General features: G+C 42.6%; 1 protein-coding gene across 1 annotated transcript in view; it reads left to right on the forward strand.

Annotated features, from left to right (window-relative positions):
• TMEM47 (transmembrane protein 47) overlaps positions 1-11,902 on the forward strand; it is a 41,556-nt gene extending 29,654 nt beyond the window's left edge. Inside the window, exon 3 of the mRNA XM_045029628.1 lies at positions 7,890-11,902. Within this exon, the coding sequence (XP_044885563.1) occupies positions 7,890-8,068 (179 nt within the window). The 3' untranslated portion in view covers positions 8,069-11,902. The remainder of the gene's footprint in view (positions 1-7,889) is intronic.
• The last annotated feature ends 9,653 nt before the right edge of the window (positions 11,903-21,555 follow it).

Genomic DNA, 21,555 nt, shown 5'->3' on the forward strand with positions numbered 1-21,555 from the left:
GCTTGATAAGTTTATGGAAGGGATGCTATGATGAGATTGCCTACCATGGCATGTGGCCCAGCTGTGACTGCTAGTAGCAAATATCTCCAATGGGTGGAGATGCGACAGTAGATGAGGAGGGCTCTGCTTTACCAAGGAGAATTCTTTCCCAGGTGTCTGGCTGGTGGGCCTTGCTGACATGCATAGGGTCTAACTGATCACTGCATTTGGGGTTAGGAAGGAATTTTCTCCCAGATCAGATGGACAGGGATTCTGGGGATTTTTCACCTTCCTCTTCAGCATGGGGCATGCAGTAGTTTGAACTAGAGTAAATGATTGATTCTTTGTAACTTGACATCTTTAAAATCATGATTTAAGGGCTTGAGTAACTCGGCCAGAGGTTATAGGTTTATTACAGGAGTGGGTGGGTGAGATTCTGTGGCCTGCAATGTGCAGGAAGTCAGACTATGAGACAGTGTTGGGTTGAGATGCATTGGCAGGACAGTTTTGCACTATTGTTGTTGCAGTTCCTGTTCTGTCAGTAAACTGAGGGCTTTAGTCTCTAGTGCAGTCAAATTGGCATCTGTTGGTAGCACTAAAGCCATTTACTTAAAAGAGGAAAAGAGTGCACAGGAAGGATATAAAAAGGAAAATTAAAATGATTTTTTGTGCAATAAATGTTTAAACACCAGGGTAATACAATTAAGATGTATTTCATTTTATTATAATTTTGCAATGTAATTTCAGACAGAATTCTGTAATTCAGAATAGTCATTTTTTTTCCAGTGTAATTTTAATCTGGCACTGGGCTCATAGAGAATTATCTCTAAATAGCTTTCTTATTTTTATTACATTTAATATATTTATTTGTTTTAAAAAATCTATCATATCAGATAACTGTGCTTTCAACAATATATGCCCCAATTCTGCAATTACTTAAGCATGTGCTTATCATTGTGGTTGTGAATAGTCCCACTGAAATCATGGGATGCTCCTGTGCACAAAGTTAATCATCTGCTTAAATGTTCATGAGATCAGGGGCACACTGTGTATTTAGGATGAGTAAAGGCTGGAAATCACATTGCTGTGGTGTCTTTTCTCTTCTTGTGCACATGCAGTTCATAGAGTTTAAGGCCAAAAGGGACGATTAAATCATCTGGTCTCACCTCCTGCATAATACAGGCCATTAAATGTCACCCACTTATCCTTGTAGTGAACCCAATAACTGTTTATCCCAATTATGCTAATGGTAGTTATGTACCTGCATTAGGGAAGAATGGACCCTTAGGGTATGTCTACACTACAAGAGTAGTTCGATTCAACTTAAGTCGAATTTGTGGAATCGACCTTACGAAATCGAATTTGTGTATCCACACTAAGGACACTAATTCGACTTTGTGAGTCCACACTAACGGGGCAAGCGTCGACATTGGAAGCGGTGCATTCTGGGCAGCTATCCCACAGTTCCCGCAGTTCCCGCTGCCCATTGGAATGCTGGGTAGAGCCCCCAATGCCTGCTGGGGGAAAAAATGTGTCGAGGGTGGTTTTGGGTAACTGTCGTCATTCAACCGTCAATCCCGCCCTCCGTCCCTGAAAGCGCCGGCGGGAAATCTGTTACCGCACTTTTCTGGTCAGTGACAGCGCGGACGCCACAGCACTGCGAGCATGGAGCCCACTGCAGTTATGGCCGTTGTCAACTCCTCGCACCTTATCGTCCACCTCTTCCACAGTCAGCTGCTGAGAAATCGGGCTACTTTTCAATGGTGCTGCAAGCACTGGTGGACCATAGGGGACGTTTTACCAACATCAACGTTGGGTGACCGGGCAAGGTTCCATGACGTGCGTGTTTTCAGGAACTCTGGTCTGTTTAGACGCCTGCAGGAAGGTAGTTTCTTCCCGGACCACAAAATAACTGTTGGGGATGTGCAGATGCCTATAGTGATCCTCGGGGACCCAGCCTACCCGCTAATGCCCTGGCTCATGAAGCCCTATACAGGTGCCTTGGACACTGACAAGGAACTCTTCAACTACCGGCTGAGCAAGTGCAGAATGGTGGTGGAGTGTGCTTTCGGACGTCTCAAGGGGAGATGGCGAAGTTTACTGACTGGCTCGGATCTCAGCGAAACCAATATCCCCATTGTTATTGCAGCTTGCTGTGTGCTCCACAATCTCAGTGAGAGCAAGGGGGAGACCTTTATGGCGGGATGGGAGGTTGAGGCAAATCGCCTGGCTGCTGATTACGCTCAGCCTGACACGCATGCGATTAGAAGAGCCCAGCGGGAAGCGCTGTGCATCCGGGAGGCTTTGAAACCTAGGTTCCTCAGCGAGCAGCATGACCTGTGACTGTTCAGTTTCTTTACAGAGAAGCTGAACCTGCCCCTATTTCTTTACCCAGTTACTGTTGACTAGCCTCTGCAGTTACATACCCCGTTCATCCTGTTTCCCCCACTTCCAACACACGTGTAAAAATAAAATACATGTTCCATTGTTACTTAACAAAGGTTTCTTTATTAATGACTTTGCGTTAAAGGGTTGAAACTGGGACGCAGACTGTGCTGGGTAGGGTGTGCAGTGATGTAAAGACCGCCTCTAAACTCGAGGAATGACAGGCTCCTGCTCCTAGAGCGGTCTGCAGTGCCGGACTGGGTTGTTTCAACGGAGCCTGCCATCCCTCCTTTTTGGGACTCTGTGTGCGGGGGCTATGTGACCTTGTGGCGGAGGAGGATGGATACAGATTCCTCTGCTGCGTGGCTCTGTGGTCCAGGACAAGGACTGCTGCATAAGATCTGTAACCGCCCTCCCCCGCTACAAAGTCACGTACCCCCCCACCCACACAGAACCTGGAAACCACCTCCCATACCGACCAGGGTGCCTACTGACTGCACTGTGTGTGTGACCTGCTGCTGATCCTGCCCCCGTGTCTGTACCCTGGTAAAGGTGACTGTCCTATGCAATTACCAACCCCTTTCCCCCCCCCCCCCCTTCAAACACAGTCTTCTGTAAAAAACCACGAGGAAAACAGTAATTAACAGCAAAGTATTTTTAATAATTAACTAGACAGTTAGGGGATGAAACTGGGATTGGGGCTTGGGTGAGTCAGGAAGGGAAGGACTTCTCAAAATTTAGGGAATGAGAGCTTTTGGGTACTTGAGCACTCTGCTGGGGTGCAGTGACAGTTTTCACGGCCCCTGGCGTCCCTCCTTCTGGTTATTTTGGGTGAGGGGGGTATGGGACTTTGTGGCGGGGGAGGGCGGTTGCAGATACACTGCAGGGGGGCTCTGTCCTCCTGCCTGCGGTCCTGCAGAACATCCACAAGGTGCTGGAGCGTGTCCGTTTGCTCCCTCATTAGTCCAAGCAGCGTTTGAGTCGCCTGCTTGTCTTCCTCACGCCACCTCTCCTCCCGTTCGCTGTGTGAGCGCTGGTACAGAGAGAGGGTCTCCCTCCACTGGCTCTGCTGGTCCGCCTCGGCTCGGGAGCAGCCCATAAGTTCAGCGAACATCTCGTCCCGTGTCTTTTTCTTTCGCCGCCTAATCTTTGCCAGCCTCTGTGAGGGGGATGCTGTGGCAGGTCTGGAGACAGTCGAAGCTGTGTGATGGGAAAAAGGGAGTGAATTCCTTGCAAAGATACATTTCTGCGAACAATGAACACAGTCTAGTCTGTCTCTGTGAACAAGACCATGCACAGCACCTATCTCGTGCGCACTCCTGCTGCAGGCAATCCGGAAAGCATAAACTCTGCCCCTGTTCCACCCCATCGCAGTGTCCCCCGACCCTTGGAATTCTGGGTTGAGATCCCAGTGCCTGATGGGGCAAATTTCATTGTCGCGGGTGGTTCTGGGTAAATGTCGTCAGTCATTCCTTCCTCCGGGAAAGCAATGTCAGACAATCATTTCGAGCCCGTTTTCCCTGGATTAGCCTGGCAGACGCCATAGCATGGCAACCATGGAGCCTTTTTTGCCTTTTGTCACTGTCACCGTATGTGTACTAGATGCCGCGGACAGAGGCGATTCAGCAGCGCTACACAGCAGCATTCATTTGCTTTTGCATGACAGCAGAGATGGTTATCAGCCATATTGCACTATCTACCATGCCATTGTAAATTGGCAAGGTGATGACGGTTAACAGTCCTACTGCACTATAACTTCTGCTGCTGTCATAGGTGCCCCTGGCCGAGATCAGCTGGGGGTGCAAAAGACAAAACTGGGAATGACTCCCCGAGTCAATCCCTCCTTTATGGTATCTAAAAATAGAATCAGTCCTGCCTAGAATATGGGGCAACTGTACTAGGGTTGCAGTGTATCAGAGAACTAGAGAGCACAGCCGCTCCGTGTCAGATCCCGCAGGAATGACGAGCTGCATGCCATTCACTGGGGGTGCCCCTGCAACAACCCCACCTGTTGCTTCCCTCCTCCCCCAGCCTTCCTCGGCTACCATTGTAGTGTCCCCCTATTTGTGTGCTGAAGTAATAAAGAATGCAGGAATAAGAAACAGTGACTTGTTAGTGAAATGAAATGAGGGGAAGGCAGCCTCCAGCTGCTATGATAGTCCAGACAGGACATTAAGCAGTGTGGGGGAGAGGAGACCAGCATCCTGCTGCTATGATAGTCCAGGCAGTACAGAATCTTTTCTTTACACATGAAGGGCGGGGGCTGATGGAGCTCAGCACCCTGTTGCTATGATGAAGACGGTTAGCAGGTTGTCTACTTATGGGCTGATGACGAGGACGGATAGCAGTCCTACTGCACTACACCATGTGCCACAAGGCTGATGATGAGGACGGGTACCAGTTGTATTGCACTGTCAGCCACCCATGAGGCGGGGGGAGGGGAGGAGGATGCTACAGTAGAGTGCCGCAGCATCGCATCTACCAGCAGCATTCAGTACACATTTAAAAGAGTCAAGAGACGATTTTTTTTTCCTTCTGGGGATGGGGGAGGGGGGTACATTGACGAGCTTTGCCCTGAACCGCCGCGGACAATGTGTTTGACCGTACAGGTATTGGGAGCTCAGCCAAGAATGCAAATGCTTTTTGGAGACTGCAGGAACTGTGGGATAGCTTGCATCCTCAGTCCCCCCTCCCTCCCTCCATGAGCGTCCATTTGATTCTTTGGCTTTCCATTACGCTTGTCACGCAGCAGCGTGCTGAGTCACTGCTACGCCGTCTGTCTGGAGATTTTTTAAAAATACTTTGGACCAGGCGTAACATTACAGTAATTCCCCTAATTAGATGCAGGAGTCGCTGAGCGAGATCACCCTGAGGAGGGTCACTGAAGGAGATAGAGAGCGCATGCTGCGTGAAAGCCAGCATAAACCAGGGGCCTATGCTGCCATGCTCGTGGAGGCAATGCTCCCTGAATACCTCATGAAAGCCTGGCGCGGAAAAGTGTGCTACCACGGAGCACCCAATAAGGCAGCTCTCCCTAGGAACCTCCTGCGGAGGCTTTTCAATTACCTCCAGGAGAGCTTCATGGAGATCTCCCAGGAGGATTTCTGTTCTATCCCCATATATATATAGACCTCCTTTTCACATAGTTCAGATTCCTGTTACATTAATAATAAAAGTTTACATGTTTAAAGCACTTACCGACTGATCCTTCCCCTGATTCAGGGTCTGGGTTAACGGCCGGGGAGGGTTGGTAGGGGATCTCCATGAGGGTGATGAAGAGATCCTGGCTGTCGGGGAAACCAGCGTTGTAAGCGCTGTCACCTGCCTCGTCCTCCAGAAACCCTTCCTCATCTTCCCCGTCCATGAACATTGCCGAGGAACTGGACGTCGACACTATCCCGTCGTCGGAGTCCACGGTCATTGGTGGGGCAGTTGTGGCAGACCCACTGAGAATGGCATGCAGTGCCTCGTAGAAGCGGCATGTCTGGGGCTGGGATCCGGAGCGTCCGTTTGCCGCTTTGGTCTTGTGGTAGCCTTGTCTCAGGTCCTTGATTTTCACGCGGCACTGCGTTGCATCCCGGCTGTATCCTCTGTCTGTCATGGCTTTGGAGACCTTCTCGTAGGTCTTTGCATTCTGTTTTTTGGAGCGCAGCTCCGAAAGCACAGACTCCTCGCCCCACACACCGATCAGATCCAAGACTTCCCGGTCAGTCCATGCTGGGGCCCTCTTTCTATTCAGAGATTGCATGGACTCCTCTCTTGGAGAGCTCTGCATTGTTGCCGGTGCTGCTGAGCTCGCCCCGATGTCCAACCAGGAAATGAGATTCAAACTGGCCAGACAGGAAAAGGAATTCAAATTTTCCCGGGGCTTTTCCTGTGTGGCTGGTCAGAACATCCAAGCTCGGACTGCTGTCCAGAGCGTCAACAGAGTGGTGCACTGTGGGATAGCTCCCAGAGCTACTAAGGTTGATTTCCGTCCACACCTAGCCTAATTCGACATGGCCATGTCGAATTTAGCGCTACTCCCCTCGTCGGGGAGGAGTACAGAAATCGAACTAAAGAGCCCTCTAGGTCGAACTAATTAGCTTTCTGGTGTGGACGGGTGCACGGTTAAGTCGAATTAACGCTGCTAAATATGACATAAACTCCTAGTGTAGACCAGGCCTCATAAAACTGAGCTCTCCAAATAGAAAATTAGGTTCTTCATCCATGCACGCACGCACACACAATGCACTCTCACTGTAAGCATATTACAACTGGTTAGGATACAACAGAATAGTTATCATGTTTATTGAATTCCATTGCAAATGTGTTTGGAGCATATACCTCTTGCTGTATGAAATCTTCTCTCTCACTCAGGAACAGTATAATAGAAAATAATGATTTTTAAACATCTCGCTTCCTAGAATTTGCTCTGTTTCATAAGTTTTGAGCCAGAGCAGACATATTTTTCCTCTCTGTATTTACTGTATGCAGCAAATATTTTCCACGTATTAGAGTTTTATGACTTTACGATAGGTGACAAAACTTTATGAATTCCTTTGTTAATCCATATTACTAATCCTGATTATAGTGGGTGATGTCTACATAATTCCATAAGAATTATATTGTAGTTGGACATATTAATTAATATCACATATTACTCCTTGTTTAGAATATATTGGTTGAGTGTGGACTGTATTTCTTCAGGTTCCTTTATTCCTCCTCATCCTCGATGTGTTCTATTTGTAGTGTCCATTAGATTAGTCATTTTTGTTTTATTACAGAAAAAATCCAAACTCCAGACTAAAAAAAGGTAGTGAAAAGGACATTGGGAAGAGATTGCTGCTTCTTTAAATCTCCAGGGAACAAATAGAATCATAATTATACAATAGCAATAACATTTGTTCATCTCCTAGGGAATATATTGGAGCTGCTATACGCTCTATGGATTAAATAAAGTTTGTGTTAGTTTATTTTTACATACAAATAGAGCAATATATACAAATAAAAATTGGACCAAAGGCATTTTTATGATTATTTTTAAAAAAATACAAAAAGGTAAATGATTTGCTGTTTGTATATATTACCAAATACTTCACATTTCACAAGATAGCCAGTTAAATTATGCAGTTATGCAAACTTGTTAAAGCTGCAAGACCAAACAATACAAAATCAGATGGTATTACAGAGAAATTACATGTTGGAGTGTGTGTGTGTGGGCAACAATTTTTTTAAAAAGGGAAGGAGGAGATTGGAGGACGGACAGAGGGAGGGGAAAAGCAGAGAGATAAGACGGAACGGAAGTTTAGCATTACTTGAGCTATCTCAACATTCTTTACCCAAATGTATCAAGAAGCGGGGTCCAAATTTCTTCCAATTCATGTAATTGTTCTCTATACCGATAAGCTGCTATTTCTTTCGCTGCTAGCTCAAATAGGTTCATGTAACGAAAGGCATTTTTAATATGAGTGTTGGTAATGTTTGTTGTGTTTTATGTAAATAAGTAAAACCCTCTTTTGACTTTTGGTTAATTTCTCTTTCAGTTGTTCTTCAGGCGTGCAGCCTAGTCCTTTATCCAGTCAAGTTCATCGAGACAGTCAACTTGAAAATATACCATGAGTTCAATTGGGGCTATGGCCTGGCTTGGGGTGCAACTATATTTTCATTTGGGGGTGCCCTCCTTTATTGCCTGAACCCTAAGATCTATGAAGACTACTACTAGTACCACTTTAGTTTGAGAAAAAGAAAAGAAATAACAAAAGGATTACTCCATCTTTTCTAACTCGCTGTTTTTTAGAATATTCGTGGAGCACCAAGCAGTCTGCTCTGTTGATTTAATAGCCTTTGCCTTTTGGCTGCAAACACTATAACTAGCTTTTACATCCACTTAAGAGAACTGCGAAAATTAAGATTGCTGAGCTTACACAGGCAAACGTTGGAAGCTGCTGATATGTTAATGTCATTTTTCTTGACAACAAGCAAAGGATCTACCTACAGCGATCATTGCGAGAGACATTGCTGGAATGAAAATGCAGTGCCTGCTTCTGCCATCGCCTGCAGGGGAGCAGCTGGCATAAGCTCCATTTAGAAGTTTCCTTATATCATGGCGGATTCAGATGTCATGATAGCAGGTGGTGCCATCTTACATCAATAAGTGGTGTTGGGCCCTGGTCACTTGCTAGAAAAAGCTCTTGAGGAATTAGTTGCAAATGACCATGTGTTGGGGGCAATGAATGTAAATGATCAATGACTTTCCTAATGTCTGCATTGGACAGTCTGCTGAAAAAACAACAACAGGAGTTTATGCATTGGCAATCCACATCTTCCCTGCCAACTGTGGCAGATCCCTGAAGGGAAGTCAAAACCTGGAGACATATGCTTCTAATTATGTGGCTGGAAGTTGTCTCAGCTTTGAGTATTGTGGGGTGGGGTGAAGGGTAACAGGGCCTCGAATTTCCCTGAGGCAAATACAATGCATGTATGAGCTGCATTTGTCTTCATGCCCTTTTAATTTCCAAACTGTGCAGTAAAAATGCATAAATAACAAGTCCAACTATTTTTATAGAAGTCATTTCTTAGTGTGTATGTGTATATATATATATATAATATATATATATATGCGCAGAGGAAGAAACACATTACATCTCAAAATGGTAATATTTGCTGTAGCGCAGTGGTTAAAGCACTAACTTTGTATGCCTTCTTAAGAGTCTTGGACCGCTACCTCCATTTTGGGTCAGTAATGCAAAATAAACATCTTAAAATCAGTTGCTCTCTCTGTATGCCCTTATGCTCTGTTTTGATGGGAAATACCTAAAAGTTCATATAAGTTTGAGGTGGAATTGGATTAAATCTAAAATAACTAATTGCTTGGTACTTATTAAAAGTATTTATTTTTTTTAAAAGCTGTTTATTAGAGAGAGACTGCCACTTTCTAAAAATCCAGTTACTTTCTGTCTCTAATTGAAAGAACATAGCTGAGATCTAGTTATGTACAGTATAAAAATGTTATCACTACAGTATGTAAGCTCAGATATTTGTTTTTCTCTGAGTGTAAAGGGTTGATTGACATCCGTCTAAATACTACTTGCTGAATGTTTCTCACTTAAAACTTCCAGAGGCTATACAAATGAAATGAGACCCAATTAAACTAGGGTGGAATTTTTAAATTGACTTACACAGCATAACTTTTATTTTTGTTTAATATTTGCTTATTTGGGTACTTTGAATTAATTGTGAACATATTTTTATACAGTTCTAATATACAACTTTAGAAATAATTATTTTTGTTAATGGAGAAATTTAAAATATATCCTAGTTGGACCTCTGTAAGAACAGGGACTTTGAAGCTGTAAAAATGCATTCGTATGGTTGATGTATTGCTGGTTCTGCAAAAGGATTGCAGAAGTACTTACTATAGGATGTGGTCCTAATGTTGTTAAATGTACTCGCCACAGTTTACAGAGAGAGGCAATTCAGCAATAGGTATAGAAGAAGCATAAACCTGCTTGTAGCCTGTTGTGTTTTTTAAAGTATTTCTGTCAAAATACCCCGTTCTTAACAAACCTAGGCCTCTCTGGGATAGAATGTGTAATATCACAGGAGAAATAGTCAGCATCAGCACTCTTCCCTGGATCAGTGATGATTAGCTAGACTAGGATGACAGAGCAAGATGATAGCTTCACTTAAATGTTTTTGTGTGGCCTGCTGAAGGATGAGGGTAAAAGGGCACGAGGGAAAGGAGGAGAGCACCTTTCACTTTATCTCGCAGGCAACTGAGAATATTTGGAACTTTGCATTTTTTCCTGCGTGACTTAACCACATTCCAGGCCTTGGCTTTAACTGCAAATCTTTCTGGACTGCAACATAACACTGCTCTTATTTAGCAGCATTAGGAACATTGTGTGATGGAATGGGAATTAGGCTAATTTTAAGAAGTCTACTGTGAGTGGATCTCTATTCCTTTCTAGGGGAAACAGTGCTTTGGTGCTGACAATTACACAGCACTTTGCTTAGTACAAGGAAAGGAAGCCGTACAATGCTAGACCTATATCATATCTACTAATCTTAATAAACTCCCTCTTTCTCATTCTGTATAGCTAGAGAGAACATATTCAGTGGGCACATAAGTTCCACATATACTGGAAAACACACAATTCATAACATAAAAGGCCGTTAGGAAAACCTTTTCAAACTTGAGTGCCTAAAGTTAGGATCCTATATCCATACTTGGGCATTAAAAGTTGGGGCCTGATTTTTCAGAGGTTCTGAATACCTGCAACTTCCATTGAAGATAATGAGATCTACAGGTGATCAGCACATAATCACATAATCAGTTCACTGCCATTGCAGGGGCTGTGGGCATTGGTGGCACCTTGGTCTCTTCTGTTCTCCGCCTGTGGGACAAAGTTTTTAGTTTCCTGAGGAGTGAAATGTTTTGGTCTAACTCAGAGGCATCTGAGTGAAATGTAATGGCCTGTATTATATTGGTCACTTTAGATGATCTAATGGTCCCTTCTGGCCTAAAACTCAATAAAACTAGTGGGGTTTATGTGTGGGGAAACTTATCAGAATCGGGTCCTTTTTATTTAGTAGCCTAAGTGTGGGATTAGGCACCTAATTTTAGTCTATGTTGCTGTTTTTTTCCCCTACCATGGCCAAGATTGCCAAATATTGTATGTTTTGGCACCAAACTAAAAGTAAATACAATGTAAAGCTGAAATATTTTTTCTACCCATAGAATAAAACGCTCCTTTATTGGTGTGTATATACAATAGACATCATTTTTTATATATTATTCTTATATCATGCCTTCATCATTTCAGTTGTATTTGGCTTTACCTCACTAGCAAGGTAATTTTTCACACCACAAACCCATTGTTTCTCTTCCAAATATATATAGTGAACTTGCAAGCAGGGCTAGTTATCTTTATTTTTTAAGCTTAAAGTGTACTATCTGGTGCGACAAGTACCAACCCACTCTTTTGAAATTCTTGCACAACTACATTTAGCTTTTGTAAGTTCAACATGTAAATTTTAAAGACATAAATATAGAGACCTATGTGTTTGAAATATGAATGATATATGGATTAGCATGTAACTGTATATTATTAAACATGCAATGAACTAACTGGTAAGTGAAGTCTAATCTTATGGCTAGCAATGTAATTTATTCAGACTGTATTTTTGTACAGAACAGTGCACACTAACCTGTTGCCTCTGTGTCCTCTATAATGCCTAAAACTGTGCCTAGAGATTTCATTTGTCTTTACAAATCAATCAACTAAATACTTCATGCTGTTGATGGTATTAGTTTCTCTAATGTTGTTCTCTGTTTATTTTGAAAAGTGTATGGTATGTTTATTGAATGAATCCATCAAAATGTGGTTCATTTTTAATGGTCATTGTTAGGGGGAAAAGACACCTGTTTTTTATCTAAACTGTTTTAAGTTTGCTGTTTTATTACCATTTTTGCATTTCACAACTTTTGTAGCTTACATGAAGTTATATGTGAAAAAGTAACTAAAATAAAAGAAGATTACACTAACAAAATGCACTTGTTTTGCCCGGTGTAGAATATTTAAACACTGAAAAGTTCTGCTGCTGTTTTTGTTATGGAGAGTAAGAACCCAGGACTCTGTGTTTACTTAAATGAATTTGTTTGTCACTTGGGTATCACAGTAAGGGCATGTTATAAAAAATATAGCTAAGTTCTGCCCTAGTCAGTATCCTGTGGGGTTGACTGTGGTATACATCTCGACACTATTCAGCCCAAAATGCTCTTACACAATATATTGTAACATTTGAATGACAGAGCCCTTTAACTTGTTAAATAAAAAGCAGTGTATTGGCATTCAGAATGTACCACTCCAACTACTTCAATGGTAAATTAATCTGATATATTCAATATTCTTTTCCATATTTCCAGATTATATTGTGCTATTTTCTGTATGAACCTGAAGTATGGGTAACTTTTTTGCTTTTTGAATAATCTTTTACACTATTCTTCGCTTTTAACTTTGAGGGGAGTATTGAACTGTGTATTTAAAAGCACACTTTAAATAAAGAAAACATGTATTATGATCTCCATAACATTCAGGTTACAGCTTGTCAACCCCTTTCTCTCACTGGTAAGCTGAGATCTACTTGAGTCCACGCCATGTGAAAATGCTCGTTTCACCGTGCAAACATAGTGCAGTGTGCAGCATGCCACAATAAGATGGACAGCGTTGGCCACATTTGTATCCAAACAGTTTTGAAGGCAGCAACATCTTGCTTCGAATCTGCCAAATGTGCACCCAGCCACCAGCTTAGCCATTAACTGATTTCACTCTGGCAGTGGGGCAGTGTGGGACAGCAGGGCTCCCACTAGAACCAGGGCCCTGCCAGCCCGCTGCAGCCCACCCGCCGGCACAGTGCAGCCAGAGCCGGGGCCCTGTCAGTGGGGCTGGGGCCACTCCAGCCCACTGGCCTGGGCTGGGGTCCCGCCGGTGTGGCCAAGGCCATTCCAGTCTGCCCGGCCCGGCGCAACTGCGTTCAGGGTCACCCTGGTCACCCCGACGCAGCCAGCCACAGGGGTTAACAGGTAAGGTCCAGTAAGCCTAATGCTTGCCGGATAACCATTTAACCTTTTACATCCCTAATAGCAATAGAGTAGTATCCTACAAGGATACTACTCCATCCATTGCTATGTAGGCCTTGGCTGACCAAAGAGTTGACATAGTTGCTCGCTCCTTGTAGAGGGCGAACTGTGGGCACATTTGTAGCCATGGTGCAGTTTGGGAAGCCTATTCTTACAAAGCCAGCAGTTATTTTGGGCACATTAGTTTTGCCCACCATCTTTGGGTAAACCACAGTCCTAATTGCATCACAAGGCTCCACCGCGCTAACAGTTAACTTGACGTCTGTAGTAGCCAGCTTCCAGATGTCCACAGCAGCCTACTTCTAGAGTGGTATAGCCTCCCTCATGTATGTCTCTTGGCATGGGGGACTTGATGCAAGCTCCTCACACAACTACACGAAGGTGTGTTTCCTAATGCAAAAGTTCTGGACCTACTGCTAGTCATCTCACACCCCATGACAATGATATCCCACTAGTCTGTGCTTGTGACCCTGCTTCAGATTCTGTGTGGAGAATCCACAGCTATTGCAGCACATATCAGGTGCATCAACTGTTCCAGAGCTGTACCTCACTCCGAGACGGTGAGGCATTCATACTGCTGCAGCATGGATGTTAGCAGGTGAGCTTGGCAAGTGCAGGTTCATGGGCTTGGATGTCCAGAGCAGGGTACAGTATGTAGTGCAGACATATCCTGAGTAACTGCTCTCCAAAGCAAGAAAGGGGTGGATAATCTGGCCCTCAATAATTTGAAAGGCAACAGACCTATTTTTGCGTTTATGGAGGATAGATGGATGGATGAGCACTACCATCTGGGCACATGAGAGGGTGTGGAAATGAAGTGGTGGGAAAAGAATTCAGAAGAGAAAAGTGGGCCAATAAAGGAGGAGGACCGGGATTCCTTAGAAACCTTGAATTTTAGAAGAGAGGTAACAAGGGGTAGTAGGAAGGTAGTAATAGTAAACTAGAAACAAGGACATATATGCTAGTCGAGTACAAGATGGCAACATGGAAACAAGATGTGTGCAAGTTCCATTCTATGGGTTGTGAAATACTGGCCATAGTGTGTCCTTCCAATCCCAAAGGGATGATGAAAAATTCCACACCCTCTCATGTGCCCTTCAGAATTATTTTAATTAAAATTTGCCACCTCAAAAAACTTATTTCTATATGTTTTGGGAGTACTTCCCCACCACATGTTTCATGCTGTGGAAATGACTAAATTCTGACTGAGTATATAGAAGAGTGTTGTTTTCTTCTGTGTCTCTTATTTCATTCCTCCCATTTTCCTTCACATTTGCTGAAATACAATTGTCAGAAACTTTTTTTCAAACACAAATTGGCTTTGAAATGGCCAGTGGAAATTAAAGGGGCGCTGAGGTTTGACAGGACCCAGCATTATCTCCCACAGGAGTGCTACATATTCAACTAATAGCTCCAACAAATGTTTTCACCTGCTAAGGGGCCATTCTGATATAGATGTGCGAATCATTTGACAAATTGTGTGGTGTCAGACGGTTGAGGCAATTATACCACTCTTGGCGGAGGGGTGGGGGGGGAGCGGTACATGGGGTACGGCGAGGGATTTTTATGACAAACCTGTGAAGCGTTATTGAACTAAATCTCCTGTAATGAGTGAATGAGTTCTCAAATGTTAATATAAACATACAAAGAACCTTCCCCTCCAGCTAAATGTTGTTATAATTACACTCCCCATCTCCTATTTTATATTATGCTGCTTTTTTCACTCATTTTTCTCTCCTCCTTTAGGGCCAATGCAGAGTTTATGCTGCTCTGATAGTGGAAAGGGGCCAGAATGTCACCACAATGCCACAATGTCACAACATATATTTGCCACAATGTCACCACCAGGGAAAATCCCCAGCATAGGGCCTTCCCTCAAAGGCAGAGAGGTGGCATAGTTGGCTCTACTTCACCCATCCTCACAGCCCCAGCAGATGGTGTGTGCTCCGAAAGAGGGGGCTAGAATGCTCCTAATCTCGGCTGCTGTAATGTATTCTAGGACAGGTGGAGAGATGGTGTGCTTAAGGAAGTGAACTGGGACTCAGCATCCCTGGGTTCACCTTTTGGCTCTGCAGTAGACTGCCAGGTTGACCTTGGGTGAGTCACTTAATCTCTGTGCCTTGGTTTCCCCATCTTCAAAGTGGAGGGTAGTAGCATTTTCTGACATCCTAAGTGTTGTGAGGATGAATACATTAATCTATTTGATGCACTTAAGATGTGTCTATATCAGGTATGTTTACACCAGTACAAACTCCCCAGTGTAGATTCAATTCTATTCTCTATTGGTTCTTGTGCTGTGCTTGTCACTGTAGTATCTGAGTGTCTTTCAGTATTGCAGCAAACAATGGGACTAACATCTGTCACATGTTTGTTCTCATCCTCTCCCCCGAGGGAGGAGAGTGTGGTGGAATGTCTTGTTCTAGATTTTTTTATTTACATGTCGCTATATATTTATGGTAGAGAAAGCAAAGTCAAAGAAATGCACTTAGAGCAGAAAGTGGTGAAGTTTGTGATGGGTCTTAGTTTCTGTTGGAGTTCATGCTACAGACTTGGGCTGACTCCTGAGAAATTTCTGTCTTTGCATCACCAGTGTTAAACTATTTGAAACGGATAAGCCACAGCCGTGAAAATTCATTTTACATCTGTATAGTGTGTCTACACTGAGGTTTGCACTGGTGTAGCTAGACTTGATACAAAAAGCCATGGACAAGGTCTTAGATATTATAATGATTTGTGTGTGAGAGAGACTGGGTGACTGGATGGGCCACACTGAGGATGCTATACTCAGGGCAGACTGCATAGAATAGGGCAATCAACCCCAAACTTGGTGGTCTATTCGATAATTAGATTCACCAAGCCAGTAACAAAATAGCTTCTGTAGTACCACGCTGGTTATCAAGAAGCCAAATACAGTCCCCTTTAAGCATGCCAGCTCTTGACCCCCACCTACAGAGCCAAGTCTATTATAGTGAGGGGTTATTGAAAACCAGATTCACCATACGTCAGGTCCACCTGTCCCAAAGGACAGGACACTGATCCCCAGGTCAGTATGAGTTTCAAAACTTACCCAATAATCACACAGGTGCCAACCCTTTAGTAACTAATACTGAAGATTTTAATAATAAAAGGAAAAAGAAGGAAGGAGCACTGCAGTGGTTAAGATATCAATATATACACAGATGTGTAAAAAGTCCTGCAACCAGTTTCATAGCTGAAATGGTGAGGCTGCTGATTTGTAAAAGTCTTTCTGGAATCAAGGTAAAAGGTTCTAGTCCTCTAGGTATAGAGTTTGTTCAAATTCTTCCATGAAAATTCCAGAGTAAATCTGGAGATCTCAGTCTTGTGCCTGAGACCTTCCCTGTCAAAGTTTAAGCAGACCTGAGATAAAAAGGATCAGGCCTTTTCTTTAGAGTCTTCTAACAAGCTAATAAACTTCTTTGCAGCAATTGTCACAGCATGACCTTTCCCTGATGAAGAATTGACAGTGCAGAGTGTTGCTTTGAAGCTAATCTATTTCTTGTGCATACACCGGTAAACTAGTATTCATTAACACAATGCAATTAGTCATTCAAACAATCAAGGCGGTTCATTATAACATACATAATTAAGCTGAAGACAAGGTAAATAATATTATTAGTTCCTGTAGTATCTTACATCTTTGAGTCAATAGAATACAGTAATGAAGCATTATAAGATAGGAACAGGATTTTAGCATCTACAAGCTAATTAGATCACATTGTTTACCTGTATCTTGTGAGAAGTTTAACACAGACAAATACACTTAGCATCTACCCTTGATATATATTACTACAAATAAATGAGTTAATGATTGCTGGTCTAGGACATCACTTTAAAATTCACATACCAGTAGATTGTCTTGATTACGTTTCAGTGCTTCTTGTTAAGTTGTTATGGGTCAGACATAAGTTGACCAGTTCGTCAATGCCACAGTGTGTGTCCCATGTAAGTATATAACTTGATAATAGAAAAATTAGAGTAGCCCTGAGACTGCTCTAATTTACATTGGGATGAAATACCCACCTTCCCCAACAACCTAAGTTCCTATGCTGGGTACAGCTGTGGCAGGAGGGAAAATCAAAGCCATTTCCTTCATCTCTTTTAGTTGAGGCCAATTTCTGTTTTATCTCATAGTAGTTCATTAATAGGAAAATATCAGGTTAAAGAATATTAGATAAGTTAGATGTATTTAAGTAGGCAGGGCTTGATGAAATGCACTGTATGATACTTAAAGAACTAGCTGAAGCAATCTCAGAACCATTAGTGAGTATCTTCGAGAACTCAGGAAGGATGGGTGCAGTCCCAGATGACTGGAGAAGGGCAAATGTAGTACATATCTTTAAAAAGGGGAATAAAGAGGGCCTGTGGAGTTATAGACCAGTCAGCCTAACTTCAATACCTAGAAAGGTACTGGAGTGAATTATTAAATAATCAATTTGTAAGCATCTAGAGATAATGGCCAACATATATTTGTCAAGAACAAATCATACTAAACCAACTTCATTTCCTTTGACAGGGTTACTGAGCTACTGGATAGGGGGAAGATCTGGACATGCTAGATCTTGATTTTAGTAAGGCTTTTGACTCAGTCCCACATAACATTTTCATAAGCAAGCTAGGGAAATGCAGTCTAGATGAAATTATTTTAAGGTGGGTGCACAAATGGTTGAAACACTGTACTCAGAGTAGTTATCAATGTTTCACTGTGACACTGGGGGGACTTATCGAGTGAGGTCCAGCAGGGGTCTGTCCTGGGTCTGGTACTAGTAAGTATTTTCATTAATGATTTGGCTAATAGAGTGGAAAGTATGCTCATAAAATTTGTGTATGACACCAAGATGGGAGGGGATGAAAGCATTTTGGAGGACAGGATTAGAATTCAAAATGACCTTGACTAATTGGAGAATTGGTCTGAATTCAACAAGATCAAATTCAATAAAGATAAGTGCAAAGTACTACACTTATGAAAGAAAAATCAAATGCATAACTACACAATGGGGAATAACTGGCTAGGTGATAGCCTGTTGAAAAGGCTCTGGGATTATAATGGTTCACAAATTGAATATGGGTCAACAATGTGATGCAGTTGCTAAAAAGGCTAGTGTTCTGGGGTGTATTAACAGGATTGTCATAGGTAAAAGACACAGAGAAGTAAGCGTCCTTCTCTACTTGGTAAAGATGAGGCCTCACCGGAGCACTGTGTCCAGTTCTGGGCACCACACTTCAAAAAAGATGTGGACAAATTGTAAAGAGTCCAGAGGAGAGCAACAAAAATTGAGAAAAGGTTTAGAAGACCTTATTTATGAGGAAAGTTTAAAAAAACTGGGCATGTTTAGTCTTGAGACAACTCACAGTAGACTTGTTAACTGATCTCAAATACTGCAAGGGCTGTTTTAAAGAAGATGGTAATCAATTGTTCTCCATGTCCACTGAAGGTAGGACAAGAGGAAATGGAACTTTAGATTAGATGTTAGGAAAAGCTTTCTAACTATAAGGGTAGTTAAGTACTTAGTGTATGCTCAACATGCCTCAGGTGACACATGACCAGGATTCATGATCAAATTTGGTCTACTGGCTGGATCATTAGCATCCCTGGCCTGGGCCAGGTAGTCACAGGGAGTGTGACATGAATGCTGATCCATGCCCTGCCCTGCAGTTAAGTACTGGAATGGCTTTCAAGGGAGGTTGTGGAATCCCCGTCATTGCAGGTTTTTAAGGTTGGACAAACACCAGTCAGGAATGGTCTAGGTCAGGGGTAGGCAACCTATGGCTCGCGTGCCGAAGGCGGCACGCGAGCTGATTTTTCAGTGGCACTCACACTGCCTGGGTCCTGGCCACCAGTCCGGAGGGCTCTGCATTTTAATTTAATTTTAAATGAAGCTTCTTAAACATTGAAAAAACCTTATTTACTTTACATACAACAATAGTTTAGTTATATATTATAGACTTATAGAAAGAGACCTTCTAAAAACGTTAAAATGTATTACTGGCACGCAAAACCTTAAATTAGAGTGAATAAATGAAGACTCGGCACACCACTTCTGAAAGGTTTGCCGACCCCTGGTCTAGGTTTACTGGTCCTGCCTCTGCACAGGGAGCTGGACTTGATGACCTCTTGAGGACCCCTTCCAGCCCTACATTTCTATTATTCTCAATGCTTATTTAAAAGATTCCTTTCAGGGTTTTTCCTTTACACCGTCTTTATTTCAAAATTAATGCTGCTGCACTGGTTGTTTTTGGTTTTGTTTTTTTCTTCAGCTTCTTATTTATTTTCCTCATCAACAGGAAAGAGAGAAACCAGCCCGAGCTGTTTGGGAATCCTAAGAATGAGAAAGCTGGAATGAGAAAATGGAATGCTGACTTTATTTTAGTATAATGGGGTTCAGTGAGAAGTTTTAGCACTTTGCAATACATAGCTGAGGGCTTACCTAATTATGGAAACGCCTGATAATAAGTAAAAGAATTAGCAACAGAGAAATATGCACCCCTCACACATTTTTTTTTCTATTTATATGGTGCTTGCCCTAAAATTAGGAATATTTCTTACAGGATTTCTGTTTAAAAAAAGTGTAAGTGTGGGGGCTATAAAAAGGTATAACAAAGCACTTGTAAAACTAAGTTGACATATTTCTAAAGGAAACCTTTGTCGTGTGTAATTTCTGAAGCCGAGCTGGAAGGAGCTTAAATTATTGTTTCAATGAAGACTGCTTGAGGAGAAGCCAGTAAGGCTTCCTAAAGGCCTTAAATCTAGCTATATATAACAGAGTGAGAAGTCTTGCATGGAAAAACTTATTTCAAGTGTGAAAGGTTTCAATAGCTTTGTGGCTGTTGAATTCAGTATTTATTTTTTTTTAAATCCTACATTGAATAGCCATTTTGGTGTTTAAGGTAGAAACATAAAGTGTTTTCTGAGAAGTGGATCATGCACAGTGAATTAAAACAGCTTGCAAGAAAGGGGAAAGACCTTTCAAGGGGGGGGGGGAGAGAGAGAGAGTGTGTGTGTGTGTGTGAACAGATTGCACTCCACTTGCTTGCAGACAGCCTTTACCTGATTCAAGTGCAGTGGAAATATATTCTGCACCAAACGTCTTATAATTCTAACACACACATACACCTTTTTATTTGTCTGACAGTTTTTAAAGCAAGCAAGGGGGACAGCATAGTGATTTAAGCCTCAGGATTTTAAATACCCTATGCTCTCTGAAACCACAGGTTCTGTTCTATTCTATATAGGTTTTTATAACATGCTCCAAATCCCAACACAGTCAGCTCATTCCTTCATCCTTGCAAGGAAGTTTGACTTCCGTGCAGTTTACGCTGTGTGGGCCTCTCTAAAACCTGAGGTCCTGTCTGTTCTGCACAGGCATAAAGAATGTATGCCACTTTTGGGGAGAAAAGGGTTGTGGGATTTTTTGTCCCCCGACCCCCCCATTGTTTTATGAACTCTCCCTCTCTTTCCCCTGCTATTTTATACTGTGCTGTGTGCCTTTGGCACAGGCATGCCACACCAGAAGTTCCTGAAGACTAGTGCTGCTATTATAGGATTCTGTTAGTAATTGCTGTAGCAAAGTTTTCAAAATTGTTACTGAGGCATTCACCTTCGACTGTAAGATTTTCTATGCTGATCTCTGTCCAACAGTGTGATTTTGTGTGTTCGGGTAAAGTTTGAATATAAAACACATTCCATTGCTTTTGATTTACAGGAGAGTGGGGATTAAAAAACTTTGCACATTGTATGGTAAAAAAGTTCTGAATCCTGCTTTTTCTTGAATAGTTACAAAAGAACCTGAAGTTTGGAACTTGGCATGAGACTCGATACTCATGGGGAGAGCTAAAAGTACTCTATAAATGATGACAAAAACACTTGGAGCATGTTCAGTAGGTTTCTAAGATGTGTCCAGTCTAATGAAACTGCACAGACTTCAGGGGATCACTGCACACACTGTTTGCCTAGCCTGATAGCCATAGAAGGCTGCTGCTTATCAAGTGCTTCTTAGGACAACTTGCATGAAGACGATTGTAATGGGGTCACTGAAATGCACACACGACACAATCCTAAGAACAATCTAACACTGACAGGCAAAAATTGTGCAAAAAAAAAAACCCACCTTGAAGGGTCTTCTGGAATATCCTATGCACATTAAGCTATTTTTTTCTGTTGCAAATGTGTGTTTACAAAGGCATCACTGTGTAAACACATGTTTGCTATTCTGTTAACCAGCCCTGCAACAGCCTGCAGCATATATACAAAAAAAGATAGTAAAGAACTCATCTCTCCTGCTTCCTGTTCAAATCAAGATATGTGAACTGCAACAAATGCTAATATTATTTCATAATTTCCATGAGCGTTCATAACTAGAGATGTGCTGCCAATGTTTTACTAAGGGCTCCCTCAAAATTGTTCTGCCTCAGTCAGTGATACTGGGTGTTCCGTTTGCTTCTGCACCACTCCCAGGCAGCTGTCTTAATGGTAGTTGGCTGAGTCGTGGCCTCACTTTGAGCTGGAAAATGTAAGGTGGCTGTATCAGTTTTGGTGAGCCTCAGAAACA

Source organism: Mauremys mutica, chromosome 1 (genome assembly GCF_020497125.1).
Source record: "Mauremys mutica isolate MM-2020 ecotype Southern chromosome 1, ASM2049712v1, whole genome shotgun sequence".
In the NCBI taxonomy this organism is placed as follows: domain Eukaryota; kingdom Metazoa; phylum Chordata; order Testudines; family Geoemydidae; genus Mauremys; species Mauremys mutica.